Source organism: Chenopodium quinoa, unplaced genomic scaffold (genome assembly GCF_001683475.1).
Source record: "Chenopodium quinoa cultivar QQ74 unplaced genomic scaffold, ASM168347v1, whole genome shotgun sequence".
NCBI classification, from domain to species: domain Eukaryota; kingdom Viridiplantae; phylum Streptophyta; class Magnoliopsida; order Caryophyllales; family Amaranthaceae; genus Chenopodium; species Chenopodium quinoa.
In genome coordinates, this window is record NW_018742381.1 from 344,503 (window position 1) to 360,557 (window position 16,055).

The window sequence follows — 16,055 nt, forward strand, 5'->3', positions numbered from 1 at the left end:
GAGAACCGAACCGATTAAAAATCGATTTTTTGAAACCGAAAACCGACCCGACCGCATTTTAGTAAACCCAAAACCGAACCGATCCAAGTAACGTTAAACCGTTTTAGAAACGAACCAAATCTAAACCGAACTGGAAAGGAAACCGAAACGAAAATAAACCGAACCGTTTCTAACCCGAAACCGTTTAAACTGGCATAAAAGCCGTTATAAATCGAACCGTTTATAAACCAAACCGCTTATAAACCGAACTGTTTATGAACCGAATCCTTATAAATTGAACCGTTCACAAACTACTTACTACTAGGAGTGGTTATTGGGCGGGTCAGTGTGGGTCAATGCAGATCATTTACGGGGCGAGTCGGTATGTAGGTCAAGATGAATATTTAGCGGGAAAGAAATAATAACCAATAATTCGAGACAAATAAGGAACAACATATCAATATGTAATGTGACTAAAACTATTAATACTTGTTCTATGAGATTAAAACATTTTAGCAATGAAGCAACACAATATATATTAAGCATCACTAGTTCACTACAATACAACATCCATGTCTTCTTAATTACATGCAAAACTTTCATCTATCACTTCTTTACCAATTTCAAGGACGTCTTCTTCAATATCACAATCATAACCACGTAACCAATTTTGTTTGGTCACCAACGCCTCAACATTCTTAGGCAAAAGCGCACTCCTATACTTGTTTAAAATACGACCACCCATGCTAAAAGAAGACTCTGAGGCTACCGATGTAATAGGAATGACCAAAACATCCCTAGCCATAACAGCTAATATGGGGTACACACTAATTTGAGATTCCCAATACTTAAGAACATCGTACTTCTGCCCTTCATAAATTGGTTACCGAGGAGTACACAAATAAGAATCAATCTCCATCGATGGGCGATTTGATGAGTCATCCTCATCATCATCATCATTATCAACATACTAGAAAAGTTCAAACAAAATGCTTTTATTAAATAATAAAATTAAAACATACAATTATTAATTATTAAACCACAATAAACAGAAATTGATTACCTTGAATATATCATAATCCAAGTGACTATTTGAATTATCGATAACAGCTGAGATGGAGGGTGGAGCAATTGTACTTGTTGTAAAACCGGAAGACATAGAAGAATAAAAGTTATACAACTCCAAAAGAGCATCTTTAATCACCTTCGCCTTTTCAACACATGTCTCATCAACATAAAGCACTTTTAACATCTTCGTCACTTGAACAAACTTATAACGAGGATCAAGAACAATAGCAATTGAAAGGATCAAACTATATTCACCCCAATAGCCCTCAAACTTTTTCCATGGGTGCAAGTTTAGGATCTATATGGGCTTTACTTATTGTGTGCTCAATTTTTAAAACACTAGCAAAATACAAATTTGCAGTAGGATATTCTGAACCAGAAAATAACACAGTGATTTCATGAAATGGCTTTAAGAAATTACATATTTTAGTAAGGGTATCCCATTCATCATTCGAAAGTTTGAATTCATAACCCATAAACCTATCAATAACCAATTTCAAGGCTTCCTTTGCTTCCAAAGCTTTTCGAAGCATCGTATATGTGGCATTCCAACGAGTCACAACATCAAGACGTAACTTTCCATTAAACACACAGTTAACCTCATGAAGAGCATGCTCAAATTGAGTGAGTCTAGAGTCTGAAGAATCAATATATTTACAAACCTCACGCAATTTTTGAAAACTACTATCAACTTCTTTTAAACCTCTTTGAACAATAATGTTCAAGACATGAGCTGAACATCGAATATGAAAAAATTTACCATTACAAGGAAGAGGAGAAGTCAACAATAAATCTTTCTTCAAAAGGTTAACCATAACATCCATGGATCGAGCATTATCAACAGTCATTGCAAAAGCTTTACCCTGAAGGTTCCACTCCCCAATAAGTTTTAACACAAATTTTTCTACCTCAACACCAGTATGAGGAGGACCACAATATCTAAAATACAGAATTTTAGACGTAAGACACCAATATTTATCAACATAATGTGTCGTTAAAGTAAGATAACCTCGATTATTGCATGTTGTTCACAAGTCACAAGTGAAGCTAACTCTACCTTTAATTCCAAAAAAAGATTGCAACAACAAAGACTTAAACTTATCATGCTCAACAATACAATGTTTCAAAATAGTGTTTCTACACACATTATTCACGTTGGGATTCAAATTCGTAAAAACTTCCCTAAGGTCATGATGCTCCACAATACTTAAAGGATAGGAATGCAAAATTATAGCTATAGCAAGCAATTGTAAATGACGAGTTTGATTAAACGGGAGCTCAACACCACTTTCATGATTTCCAGGATGGTGTGGATTTTTACTCATGCATGTCTTAGTATGAGCTTTACAAGTTGAAGTACCAACATTACCTAGCAAGCAATTGTAAATGACGAGTTTGATTAAACGGGAGCTCAACACCACTTATATGATTTCCAGGATGGTGTGGATTTTTACTCATGCATGTCTTAGTATGAGCTTTACAAGTTGAAGTACCAGCATTCTGGAGTTTTATATTCATTACCGCAAACATTGCATCGAGCATATTTTATCGAAGCAAGACCAACCATCTTATCAAAAAAAGGTGTAATACCTCCAAACATCTGATGTTCGTCCACGCTTACTACCACTAGTGGTATGTTGAGTAGAATCTTGATTCTGAACAGTAGAATCCTCATCAAAACCATTAAACTCTTGCTCCATTGCTGGAAAAACAGAAACACAACCTTTTTTGAAAAACAGAAATAAAAAAACAGAATTAAGAAGATTAAATGAAAAACAAAAACAGAATAAAGAAACAATAACAAAAACAGAAAAAACAGATCGAAATTACAGAAGAACAAAGAAGAACAGATCGAGACTGGAAAAAAAACAGAAATAAAAAACAGAATAAATAGATTAAACGAAAAAAAAAACATAATAAAAAAACAGAAACAAAAAACAAAAAAAACAAACAAAAAAAAAATACAGATTTAAAAAACAGAAAAAAAAACACACAATTCAGCTACGGCAACAGAGCTGAAGAACAAAACACACAATTCAACTAGATAAGACATGAGAATCTGTCATTTTAAATGCATAAACTAAAAGACTGCAGGAGAGGATAATGAAGCAAGCCGTCTTGCAGATATCCGAGAAATAGCTCAAGTTTTGAAATGCAAAGGTAAGAAGTTAAGAACTAAGAAAGGATTGTGTAAACTAGCTAAGAAAAGTCTCAGTCTCTTGACACTTAGTCTGCTTACTAGACTAATTTTTTTTTACTAAAAACAATTTATTTATTTTTTTTAGGGGGGGGTCTTTCTAGAAAACCAAGGATGTTCTCAAGGGGGAAGGTAACTTTTACTGGACGTTCATGTAACTATTATCTCAGAATAGAGGGAGTATGAGCTTAGTTTGAGCTTCATAGTCACATAGACATAGTTCCCAATTTAGAGTTCCCTGGAGTTGTGCTAAAAAATGCAGCACCACTTTAGAGGCACTATAAATACTTATGAAGAAATCTTAATTTTAATCCGTTTCACGAGATCATGGTGTCTGCTTATTTGCTTAAATTAAGATTATCTTCTAAGTCAGGTACACTGAAGGTCTACATAAAGTAAGCTTGACAAATATCTCCTGTAACTAAATAGTAGCATGTGACAATTATTCTCAACGTGTGTGTCTAAATGATAACACATTTAAAGTACATAGCACAAAAAAGTGTCAAATAAGTACAGAACTATCTATGACAATGGTTGTATTCACCATCTCTGCTAAATGAGACCAACAAACTACATTTGCATTTCAAAACCCAGCTACTAATCATCATATGCCATATTGCTTTGATTATACTTCACGGCATTAGTCTGCAGTTATCAATCCCAGCTACTAATCATCATATGCTACTAACAGAAAACAGTAATAACATTATCAAACCCAGTTATCAAACCCAGCTACTAACAGAAACAAAAAACAAAAATAAAAAACAGAATAAAAAACACAAATAAAAAACACAAATAAAAAACACAAATAAAAAACAGAAATAAAAATTAGAAACAAAAAACAGAAAAAAAAAAAAAAAAAAAAAAAAAAAAACAGAAAAAAAAAACAATCAAAATCAGAAAATTGAGCTGAAGTCAAAATCAGAAACAATCAAAATCATGAACAATCAAAATCGGAAAATTGAGCTGAACTATCAAAATCGGAAACAATCAAAATCATGAACAATCAAATTCGGAAACAATCGGAAAAAAAATCGAGATTAGCTTGAGTAAGTATAAATTTACCTTCAATTGCGCTAAATTGTAGCTAGAGAGAGATTGAAAGAACCGAACTTGGAGATTGGAGATTGAAAGAACTGTGTAGTTGGTCTGCTGAACTTGGACATTGGAAGAAAGAAGAAAGAAAGAAGGGAAAAGAAAAAAAAAAAAAAAAAAACTTATATATGACGACTGAGAAGGAAGCTAGGGTTTTCTTCTTATTTTGGGAGGGAAATTCTAAATTAAAATATCCCACCATTCATATTCTAAATCAAATTATTTTAACAATCGAAATATCTAAATTCTAAATCTAAAATTTGTTTTTCCTTTTGGTTTTTGGAGGAAAATTTCCCACCATTCATATTTTGAAGAAATTGTCAACCAAAAAAATAAAATCAATTTTCCACCTTGTAAAAATCAAAATTTTTAATTTTATTTTAATAACATTAAACAAACTTTTATACAATTGATTAATTACATGGTTTCAAAAAAAACTAATTACATTTCTCGAATCCCGATAAAACGATATATACCTAAATAATATCAGTTTTTATAATTTTTTTTAACACACACATTAAAATATTAAGTTTTTTAGATTATAAAATGTGAATCGGTTAGCGTGTAAATGTCTAGCGTTGCAATTAATAAAAAAATCGAAAACCGTTTAATAATATAATGACGTCATATCTTAGAGAGTTTGAAGTACTACAGATTTGTACGTATAAGCAATACACTTGTAATCGTGTAAACTTATAAATGATATAATTGACTAGTAGATTAGTACATAAATACAAATTACTTAATTAGAAATGAGTTATGGCTACATGAGTGATTGACTAATATGACTATATAAGCAATTGTCAATTTAGCATAGCTGCATAATAGAATAATAGTGTACTAGACTATCCTACTCGGTAATATACTAATACCATTTCAGTATTTGATTTGTTAGACTCAAGTTAAAAGTTACGCTTTCTTATTAACTTGTTAGTCTAATTAAATAATTATTAATTACTAATTAGTGACTTAAGCCTTAGGGGTAAACCAGTAAAGGATATAGAAAAATATAATAATCTTATGATTTTCATCCCTTTATACTAATAATATTTAACTATGAGAATATGAGATGGTTATATGTTATGTATATGTTAATATGTATAATCGATTGAAAGAATCAATATTACCTTCTTCTTCATTAATGTGTTCTTTCATTAAATAAATCAAACTACTTTGTAATATCTTCATATATAACTTTATGCAAATATATAATGATAAACGAGTCTTAATTATCAGTCTTGTTGACTAATTAAGTATCGAATGCCAAATCGCAAATTTCGATATCACAACAACTCATCAAATCATGATTATGACACTATTAACTAAATGATCAAATCAGAAGCAGATAATAATCTGATAGTAAAACAATAATACATTAATGCACTAAACTTTTATAATCTACTTCGTAATAAACTAGTAAGATCAGTATGGCTAAACTTGAATCATAACATGATATGTATTTATAAAATTAATGAGAATTTGCATATAATATGATGCCTCAATATGAAGTGATGAAGTCTCGGCTTGATATAAAACTTGTTAACTAGCAAAAAGTTAGAAAGTAGTACAAAATTTTTGAAATCAAAAACAGACTCGAACCGTAATTTAGTAAATCTGAAATAAAACCGATCTAAATAATGTTAAATCGTATAAGAACCAAACCCGTGAACGAACCGAACCAGTTATAACCGAACTAAAATAAAACTGAACCAAAAAAGAACCGAACTGTTTCCAACCTGAAACTGTTTGAACCGGGATAATAACCATTTACACCGAACCGTTAACAAACCGCAACCCGTCTGCACCGAACCGTTTACTACCCGGACTTTTTACAACCCGCACCGTTTACAACCTGAACTGAATTTAAACCGGGTTAAAAACCGTTTACACCGAACCGTTAACAAACCGCAACCCGTCTGCACCGAACCATTTACAACATGGACCGTTTACAACTCGAACCAAATTTAAACCGGGTTAAAAACCGTTTACACCGAACCGTTAACAAACCGCAACCCGTCTGCACCGAACCGTTTACTACCCGATTTTACAACCCGGACCGTTTACAACCCGAACTGAATTTAAACCGGGTAAAAAAACGTTTACACCGAACCGTTAACAAATCGCAATCCGTTTGCACCGAACCGTTTACTACCCGAACCGAATTTAAACCGTTCAAGAATAAACCGAACCGAATCAAACCGATAATTATTTAAACCGAATCGAAACCGACCCGTAAGACATTTGAACCGATTTCAAACCGAACCGATTTCAAACTGAACCGAAACCGAACTGTCAAACCGTTTTGACAGTGCTAGCTTAGATTTGGAGATGGTTCCATCCACAAAGCCGAATTTTCTCCTAGATTTCAAAGCCAAGGTAATCGGCTGAGTCCAAGCTAGATAATTCTCGCCCTTTAATAGCACGTAGGTTATGGTGTTGTCGGGTTCATCTCCGGCGCCAAGATAGAAAAGGGAAGAGGGATCGATCTTGCCAACATCCATTGGCAATCAATCAAACAATCGAATAAATAGAGTAGAGATTATAGAACAATAGCAAACATGGTAGAGATAGGAAAAAAAATATCAGATTTTCAGGGTCAATAGTATTGATTTTAGGGTTTATTAGAATATAGTGGCTCCGATACTATGTTAAGTTTAGAGAGAAGAGAGAGAATAATGTCGTATATTTTCTATATATTAGATTATGAACAAGTATATATACAACTCTGATTAGGGCTCAACACATAGGCCCGATAACTAGACACTAATATAGGGCTTAACAAAGAGACATTGTATTTTAGTTTACCCAAACAGAAAATGAGGTTTTGTATTAAGGGACGGAGGGAGTACTAATCACTAATAAGAAATATTTATCTCTTAAATAAAAACATAAATAATCTTTATTGAAAAAAGGGTAAATTAAAACTTAAGAAAGGTTTTTTTTCTTTTTTCTTTTTTTTTTCTTTTTTTTTTTCTAATTCTTGATCTTGATAACTGACTTAACTAACTACGACAAATGGATAAATTGAAGATTAATCGGTTTATATATAAAATAGTTTGATTATAAGTAACAACGAACCAACACTAACTATTATGAATACCCTTGTACACTACCATTTTAATTCATTTCTTCTTAAACCCATTATTTCAAACATTCTTTTGTTTTTTTTTTCTCCTACTAGGACTAATGAACAATAAGCGAACTGCTAATAATATTTCTACCCCCTTCACTTTAGACTATTACTACGAGTAGAGCGTAGAGTCACCTTAATTTAAAACAAATGTGCTTAACTAGACCCACTAATAGTTTAGTTGAACCAGTTTACTTTAGGTTGGAGTAAAATATTAAAATCATTCCTATTGATGTAACGCTTCAATCATTTAATGAGAATTATACCCGTCATCGACAAAATGTGGGAATATGAACACTATTTTTATTAAATAGTAAAAAAATATTCTTGAATAATGGACAAATTAAAGATTTTGAAAATAAATTGGGTGTTTATTAAGATTTCTCTCTAATGATTCTAATTGAACAGTAATAATCCTAGTATAAGTGTACACCTAAAATTAATCTTTGTTACTCGTAGTTACTAATCACTTTACAGAAATAGGAGAAGAAATATCTCTTAAATAAAAAATAAAAAAATAAAAAAATAAATCAAGAAAGGGTATTTTCTAAATCTTGATCTTGATATCTGACTTAACTAACTACTACAACTGAAGATTAGTCGGTTTGGATATAACAACCCAAACACTTGCCATTATAAATACCATTCTTGATTTCATCTTCAACCCATTGTTTCAAACATTCTGTTTTTTCTCCTAATAATCCAACAAAAATTCCATCCATCTAGAAATCAACTTCATTAGCTTGATTCCATTGCAATTCTTTCTTTAGTTCTGTTTTGCTGTTGTTATTAACTAGTAATGGCGGGTTCGAGTTCAAGTGGAGGAGACGACGATTATACGGTTTGGGAGACAGATCCTTCAGGGCGTTACGTAAGGTACAGTAAGCTGATTGATGAAGGCGATCATAAAAAAGTTTATTTGGGATATGATAACATTAATGGCAGAGAAGTTGCTTGGTGTAAGAAATTTCCTAAACCTAATAATTTTTCTATGTTGGTTAGTGAAGCTAAGTCGTTAAAGAGTTTTGATCATCAAAACATAATTAAATGCTACCATTATTGGGCTGAACCAAGAACCAAATTTGAGTTTAACATGATTACTGAGCTTTATTCTGGGAATTTGAAGGATTACATTCAGAAACATCAGGTTAAAGAAAACAGTCCAGCAATCAAGAAATGGTGTCAACAGATTCTGACAGGGCTTGATTTTCTTCACAGTCAAAATAAACCGATTATTCACAATGATCTCAAGTGCGAAAACATCGTTGTTGTTGGACATTCAGGCACGATTAAGCTAGGAGATTTGAGTGTCGCGAAGATTCTTGAACGGAAGAGTAGTCCTCAGTATTATGTTGATTATACTCGTAGGATGGAGCGGTCTGAGATATACTGTGTTGGGTTGTGCGCACTACAGATGGTGAATAAGGATGCTGCAGACAGCACATCGCGAATAATGGATATGAGCCTATTGACAAAGGTACAAGACCTAGGGCTTAAGAGCTTCATTCAGGTGTGTGTATTTCAAGCTGATGTTGGAACTACAATAACTGATCTCCTGAAACACCTGTTTCTTGCACCGAGGACTGCGCCTTCTGGCAGCACATCATCAGTACCATCTGCTGGGGCTGTATTTCAACCGCGTCGGCCTGCTATCAACACTAATGCAGCTGCAGAGTCTGAGGGTGATAGCGACGACAGTAACACAGCTGCTGCTTCTAAAAAAGCCCGACTGATGGCAGAATGACTCGCAAGGTGAAACGTCTGATCAGAGTGATTAAGATGAGGGAAGTGGCAACAGGAAGACAGAATATAGTTGCTTCAGAAATCTGTTATTTCTTGGCATGTCAGTAGCTTATTTCTAGATTCATCAGTTTATGTCATCGTACAGAAATGTTCTGAATAATCCTAGGTATGTTAGTGATACTTAGTGTGTCAATAAGTATGAATTCTCAGTTTTAGGTCCATTTAGGGTTTAATTCTTTAGTTTCTTGATTGATTTTCAATTGTAAGTGTGATTTAGACATATGAACATTGGTGTATTAGTTATAAGATTTTAATAAAAACAGAGACTGCAATTTGTTTTTCTTTCTTTATAAATAGTAGCTTCTATGTCCAATTTCTTTTTCTCTTCAATCCTTTCATCTCTTTACTACTATAAACACGGGCTATAAATTTATGTCACTAGAACACTTTAAATTAAGTGCTCAACTTGAAGCTGGATCAAGTTAGTATGACCAATTAGCGTTAATTGAATAGAATTCTTTAATTAAAGTGTTCAACTTAAGCCGGATCAAATTAATAGGACCAATAAGATTAGTCAAGTAGTGTCGTGTCTAGGTCAAATTAATATGTATGATGTATCTTCACTTGCAACACACAACACTACAAATAGATTCTATATTTTATCAGATCAATTGAATCAATTGGACTTAATGGTGCTTTTACTTTTGGTTTTTATACAAATTTTAATTATTGTCTTTTGTGATGTACTTCTAATGACTTGATATTTACTAATTAAACTAAATTAGTTTTACTGTACAAAAATTAAATTATTTTGAAGAAAAATTATTTTCTTCAAACGAAAAGAACATGGCATAAGGTAACATGATGCATAACCATGCTTTTGGGGAAAAAATAATCTTTGTAATTCTTTATGACTTTGTTTCATTCGTAATGGCACATATTGACATTAGACAAGCGGTTTGATTATCCAATATTCATTTGCTTCAAAATAATCACATTGTTTGATTTTTAGATTATTAATTAATAAAGTACTTCGTTTATTTTATACATGTTAAATTGAGAGAAATTTAACAAGATTCTACTTAATTATGTTTTTTTCTTTTTAGTAGATGTTTTTTCTTATATATAAGTAAATTGATTGTTGGAACAACAAGTGTGTAGTGTGTGAATTTTGTGAAAAAACTCAAAGTCCCACATTGGTGGGAAATGAGAGTTTTACTCTCTTTATAATATAGAGAGTGGGCTAAAAGGGTGTGGCCCTTGGGCTACCCACATTTTGTGGAGAGGGAGGACCTATATGGTAAACCATCTATCACACACACGCGCGCCGAACCGAGCCGGGCCGGGTTGGGTCGGGTCGGGTTTATTAAATAAACTTATTTTTTGGACAAGGCTAATTGCGTGATTAGTTCCTTGATTTTTGCTAAACGTTTTTGACTGATTACATTTGACCGTTTTTTCAAAACTGATTAATGGAGCGTTAATCATGCAAACGTTTTCACTGATTTTGTGCTAAACGTTTTGCCACGCATTAATCTTCTGTAACCGTTTTGAACGTTCAACTTATGACCGTTTTAATTGCGTGATTAGTGCCTAATTAAACAGCAGCAGTTACGTTGCAATTTTGCCTATAAAAGGCGTGTTGATTTCCTGTTTTAAATACACAAAAAAAAAATACAGAAAGCAATCTTCTTCTCCTCTCTATTTTTCCTTACAAAAACAAAACCCTCGAGCAGTTTCTTTTCTTTTCGGTGTTTAGTTGCCCGGTGGTTTTGTGCAGTTCCACCGGTATAATTACAATAGAGAAAGGCTGTTTTATCCTGGGGAACATCCGGTTTAGTACGAACTGCTTGCACATTTTCAGGGCAGTGCCGTGAATGTTCTAAAGAAAGCGACATAGTCCGCGACTCAGTCTAATTTTCGGTAACTTTGTTCTTACTGTTTTTGTTCCCGCAGTTCCGTTTATAACAGTGATCTAACATTAGCATGAGAATTAAGGGTGAATTAGATTTAAACCAAATTAAACATACGTTAATTTCATGTTCCTATGAGGCTATGACTATTAGAAAATATATGATATATATTCTCTTGTTATATTAGTTAGGAAGATAATGTAGTTTATATTTGTATTTATCTCTAACTTAGCTTGCACCAAACTTGGGTCATTCAGCTGGCCTAGCTAGGTATTCTAGGCCCACGACTACCACAAGCCTACACTGCAATGGGCCCAGAATCAGCTTACTCCCCAACGGACATTGAAGCGGCTATGCAGGCTCTCTCGTTCTCTCAACCGGACGGGAATTACTATATGGACACCGGTGCAACATCTCATATGACTTTGGACCGAGGTAGTCTTTCTCCCTATTTCAATACGAGCATTAATCATAATAATATTGTTGTTGGCAATGGTCACTTAATTCCGATTAAAGGTCACGGTAGTGCTACTTTACCCTCCCCCTTTCCACCATTTTACCTTAAAAATGTGTTACATGCTCCGAAATTAATTAAAAACCTTATCTCTGTCCGCAAATTCACCACTGACAATCAGGTTTCCATTTCTTTCGACCCTTATGGATTTTCTATTCATGACTTGCAGACGGGAACCATACTCTTGAGATGTAACAATTCTGGTGACCTCTACCCTCTATTTTCCAATAATCAAGCCAACTCTCATATTAATAATGCTGCTCTCACTACTATGTCTTCTGATCTTTGGCACAGCCGATTAGGTCATCCTGGCACTGCCGTTCTTCGATCTCTTACTAGTAACGGTTTTATTGATTGTAATAAGGCTTGTAAATCATATTGTTCTTCTTAACATCTTGGAAAACATTCTAAGTTACCTTTTTATGCCTCTAGGTCACATACTTCTCTCCCTTTTGATATAATTCATAGCGACCTCTAGACATCCCCCATTATTAGTTCATCGGGTCATTGTTAATATGTTTTGTTTCTTGATGATTACATCAAATTTTTATGGACATTTCCTATCTCCAAATAAGTCGCAGGTTAAACACTTATTTAAATCTTTTTACTCCTTAGTCCATACCCAATTTAAACGTAACATTAAAACCTTTCAATGTGACAATGGCACTGAATATATAAAAGGAACTTTGAAAGAATTTTTTGACAATCATGGGATGTTATTCCGTCTCTCCTGCCCTCATTCTTCCCCTCAAAATGGAAAAGCAAAACGACTGATATGTTCATTTTATACAGTGATTTTCTCCCGTCCCTTGGTCAATTTTAGGAGTATTATTGGCTCTTCGGAGTCACTTTTATTACTAATATGCGTTTTCCAGTGTTTTCGTAGTTTTGGTATTGTTTTGTAGGAAATTGCAGATTTAAAGCTTTTTCCCGGACTTATGATGGACCACTACGAGCGTTGGAGACAATGACCATAATTCACGGCCCAAGACCGATTGGATTCATCAAATCGGCAATCAAGGGCTTGGCGTAGGAATTTGGGACAAAGAGATTTAAGCCCAAAAGAAGTTAAGGCTGCCCAAAAGGTTCTCCCTCGCCCGACCGGGCAAGCCCTCGCCCAAAGGCGCGCCCGGCCGGGCGAGGCGTATAGAAGAGAAGCGCCCTTCACCCGGTTGCCGCGCCCGACCGGGCGCGGATGTAGTCAGTAGAGTCAAAAAGGCGCGCCCGGCCGGGCGATGCTCTGCCCGACCGGGCGCGTGTTTGTGTAGCCTTTAATTAGTTAATTTAGGAAATACGATTAATTCGGTTTTTTACGTTCTTGATCTTAGATTAGTTCCGATTAGAGAGTGTTAATTTCTTGTTTTTGATTCTCTTTGATACTTTGAAGAATTATTTATACACTTTACAATTTCCCATTAATCTTAGTAACAATTTTTTCCCTTTTACTTTCAGCAATTAAGTTCTTGATTAATTATGTCTTGTTTGATTTATTTCATTAGTGTTAATTTAATTATGTGTGAGTAGTTTAATTCTAGGGTTTATATGGGGATCCATAAATAATATGAAGGGGTAATTTATCATTGTTGATTGTTCATGCTTTGTTTGGTTTCCTATTGATTGATTTAACGTCGTGCAATTATATTAGATCTGGTTTATTGTATTGAGTTATGAAATATCTATTCGAGATTCGAGAGATGAGAATTGATGTTTATGCTTAGTTTCAATAGGCGGATTAATTTATAAATGGTCAGGTCAAGATTCGAGAGATGCGATTTAATACCGGTAAATTAATTCTGTGATTGTAATACGTAGCGAAAGCCCTTTATGATCTTATTAGTCTATGCATTGATGATTGATTGTTGTGTTTTACCCCGAAATATTGTTTATTGGTGACCCTATACCCTAGTCCTTTTATTATTGTTTCTTCTCCTATTTATTTTGCTTAGATTGGTGTTAGTTCAACAATTATATAAACAAGCTAGTTACTCCAATAGTCTAGATTATATTAATTAATTAGGAAGAGAAAGACCTGTCTCTCTGTGGATTCGACCCTACTTCCCTAGCTATATTAGTTGGTGGTTTTAGGATTTACTTTTGATTTAGGTGATACGACTTGAGCCTGTCAAAATTTGGCGCCATTGCCGGGGAGACGGTCTAGATTTTATTTCTAATTATTTTACTTTTGATTTAGGTGATACGACTTGAGCTTGTCAAAATTTGGCGCCGTTGCCGGGGAGACGGTCTAGCTTTGAAAAAAATAAAAATATTCAAAAATACGATCCAATGAATAATAAATCATACTTCCCTGGCCTCATTGTTTTGATTCTTGGTTTATGATGATGAGTATTGTAGATAGGTTAGCCATGATTTGACTATTAATTGCTTATATGTCTTAACATGAGTCGAATTTTGCCCAACTACTTGTGAATATAGTGCTTGGCTAGTTGATTTGGTTAGGAATGTGTGTTAGTTCCTGGTATGTCAATGAAATTGAGTCTCGGTTTGCAACTTTGAGTAATATTTGTATGAATTATTATTATGCACATTGAGGAGGACGAAGGCATTTGTTCTCTTAGGTAGCCTTCAGATGATTATAGATACATTTGTTCCCAACTTGCTACCCATGTTGTTACTTTGACCTTTTATTGTTGATTAGCCATATTACAAGCCTATTTTTGCCCCATTGGTTACTAGTCCCAAGCTTGGTTTGGGGGAGCTAATAGTGAGTGAGGTGAGGGAGTTGTAGTGTGCGCAATAATTACACAATTTGGGTGGATTTGAGAAGTTTTTATTTGTTCTTATTTTGTGGATTGGAAAAATTGAGAAATTGTGTTCAATGTTTGAAAATTTCCAATGTGAAAGAAAAAAAAAAAAAAAGAAGAACAAAAAAGCAAAAAAAATTGTTTAGAAGTTCAAATGTTCTAAGTGATGAAGGTTGATCAAAAGAAAGGAAAAAAAAGAAAAGGAAGTTCAAAGTTTGTTCACTCAAGTTCTATAATTTTATATTTTGTATATATGAGTGAAGTTGTAAGTGTGGGAATTATTGTTGATTAATTGGGTGTTTGGTGAATTTTTGTAGAGTTGAGTTGTGATGGAGATGATTAGGTCATTGTTTGTGTTTGACCTTGGTTTTACTTGTTAGGATTCTGGCTCCCTTAAGCATGGCTTTCCTCCTACATTTTCCCAAATATTTCCTACCTTTTTACCCTAACCTTACGTTACAAACTTTGAAGATCTTCTGACCATTGTTCATTGAGTTGTATGAATGTGAAATTAGTTGCTTTCCAATGCGAAGTTTGATTTGATATATTTCGAGTCGACTGCTAGGTTGAGTGCTTGTTTTCTTAAACACACGAGTGTTGTGAGTTTGGGAGGGCATTGTTTCACATATAAAGGGGTGGTTGGAGAGCGATCGAGTACATCTTTTACTCGCCACGTAAAAGAGTGAAGAGTGCGCGAGCACTAGTCTTGAATTCTATATGCTCTTGTGGTTTGCTTGATTTGACAATTGTTAGGAAGGATGAGTAATTAGATGATCTTGATTGGTTGACTTCAATGCATGCTTGTCAGATTTGCCTTGAATTAGTAAACTTGGTTTGCACTATTTTTGAGGTGAAGTATGTTTTATTTGTTCATTGATGAGTTCTTTGCTTTGGGACAAGCAAAGGTTTGGCTTAGGGGAGTTTGATATGTTCATTTTATACAAAGATTTACCCCCGTCCCTTGGTCAATTTTAGGAGTATTATTGGCTCTTCGGAGTCACTTTTATTACTAATATGCGTTTTCCAGTGTTTTCGTAGTTTTGGTATTGTTTTGTAGGAAATTGCAGATTTGGAGCTTTTTCCCGGACTTATGATGGACCACTACGAGCGTTGGAGAACATGACCATAATTCACAACCCAAGACCGATTGGATTCATCAAATGGGCAATCAAGGGCTTGGCGTAGGAATTTGGGACAAAGAGATTTAAGCCCAAAATAAGTTAAGGCTGCCCAAAAGGTTCTCTCGAAGGCTCGCTCGACCGGGCAAGCCCTCGCCCAAAGGCGCGCCCGGCCGGGCAAAGCGTATAGAAGAGAAGCGTCCTTCGCCCGATTGCCGCGCCCGACCGAGCGCGGATGTAGTCAGTAGAGTCATAAAGGCGCGCCCGGCCGGGCGATGCTCTGCCCGACCGGGCGCGTGTTTGTGTAGCCTTTAATTAGTTAATTTAGGAAATACGATTAATTCGGTTTTTGACGTTCTTGAACTTAGATTAGTTGCGATTAGAGAGTGTTAATTTCTTGTTTTTGATTCTCTTTGATACTTTGAAGAATTATTTATACAATTTACAATTTCCCATTAATCTTGGTAACAATTTCTTCCCTTTACTTTTAGCAATTAAGTTCTTGATTAATTATGTCTTGTTTGATTTATTTCATT

General features: G+C 34.3%; 1 protein-coding gene across 1 annotated transcript; it reads left to right on the forward strand.

The window, feature by feature from the left end:
• Window positions 1-8,268: 8,268 nt before the first annotated feature.
• On the forward strand, window positions 8,269-9,213 carry LOC110697401 (serine/threonine-protein kinase WNK8-like). Its single transcript, XM_021874781.1, has one exon. It carries the CDS (start codon window positions 8,269-8,271, stop codon window positions 9,211-9,213), a length of 945 nt encoding a protein of 314 aa, XP_021730473.1.
• Window positions 9,214-16,055: the final 6,842 nt, after the last annotated feature.

Bases quoted from the DNA above. Each gene is read 5' to 3' on its own strand.
- LOC110697401 (XM_021874781.1), top strand. From the start codon at position 8,269: ATGGCGGGTTCGAGTTCAAGTGGAGGAGACGACGATTATACGGTTTGG.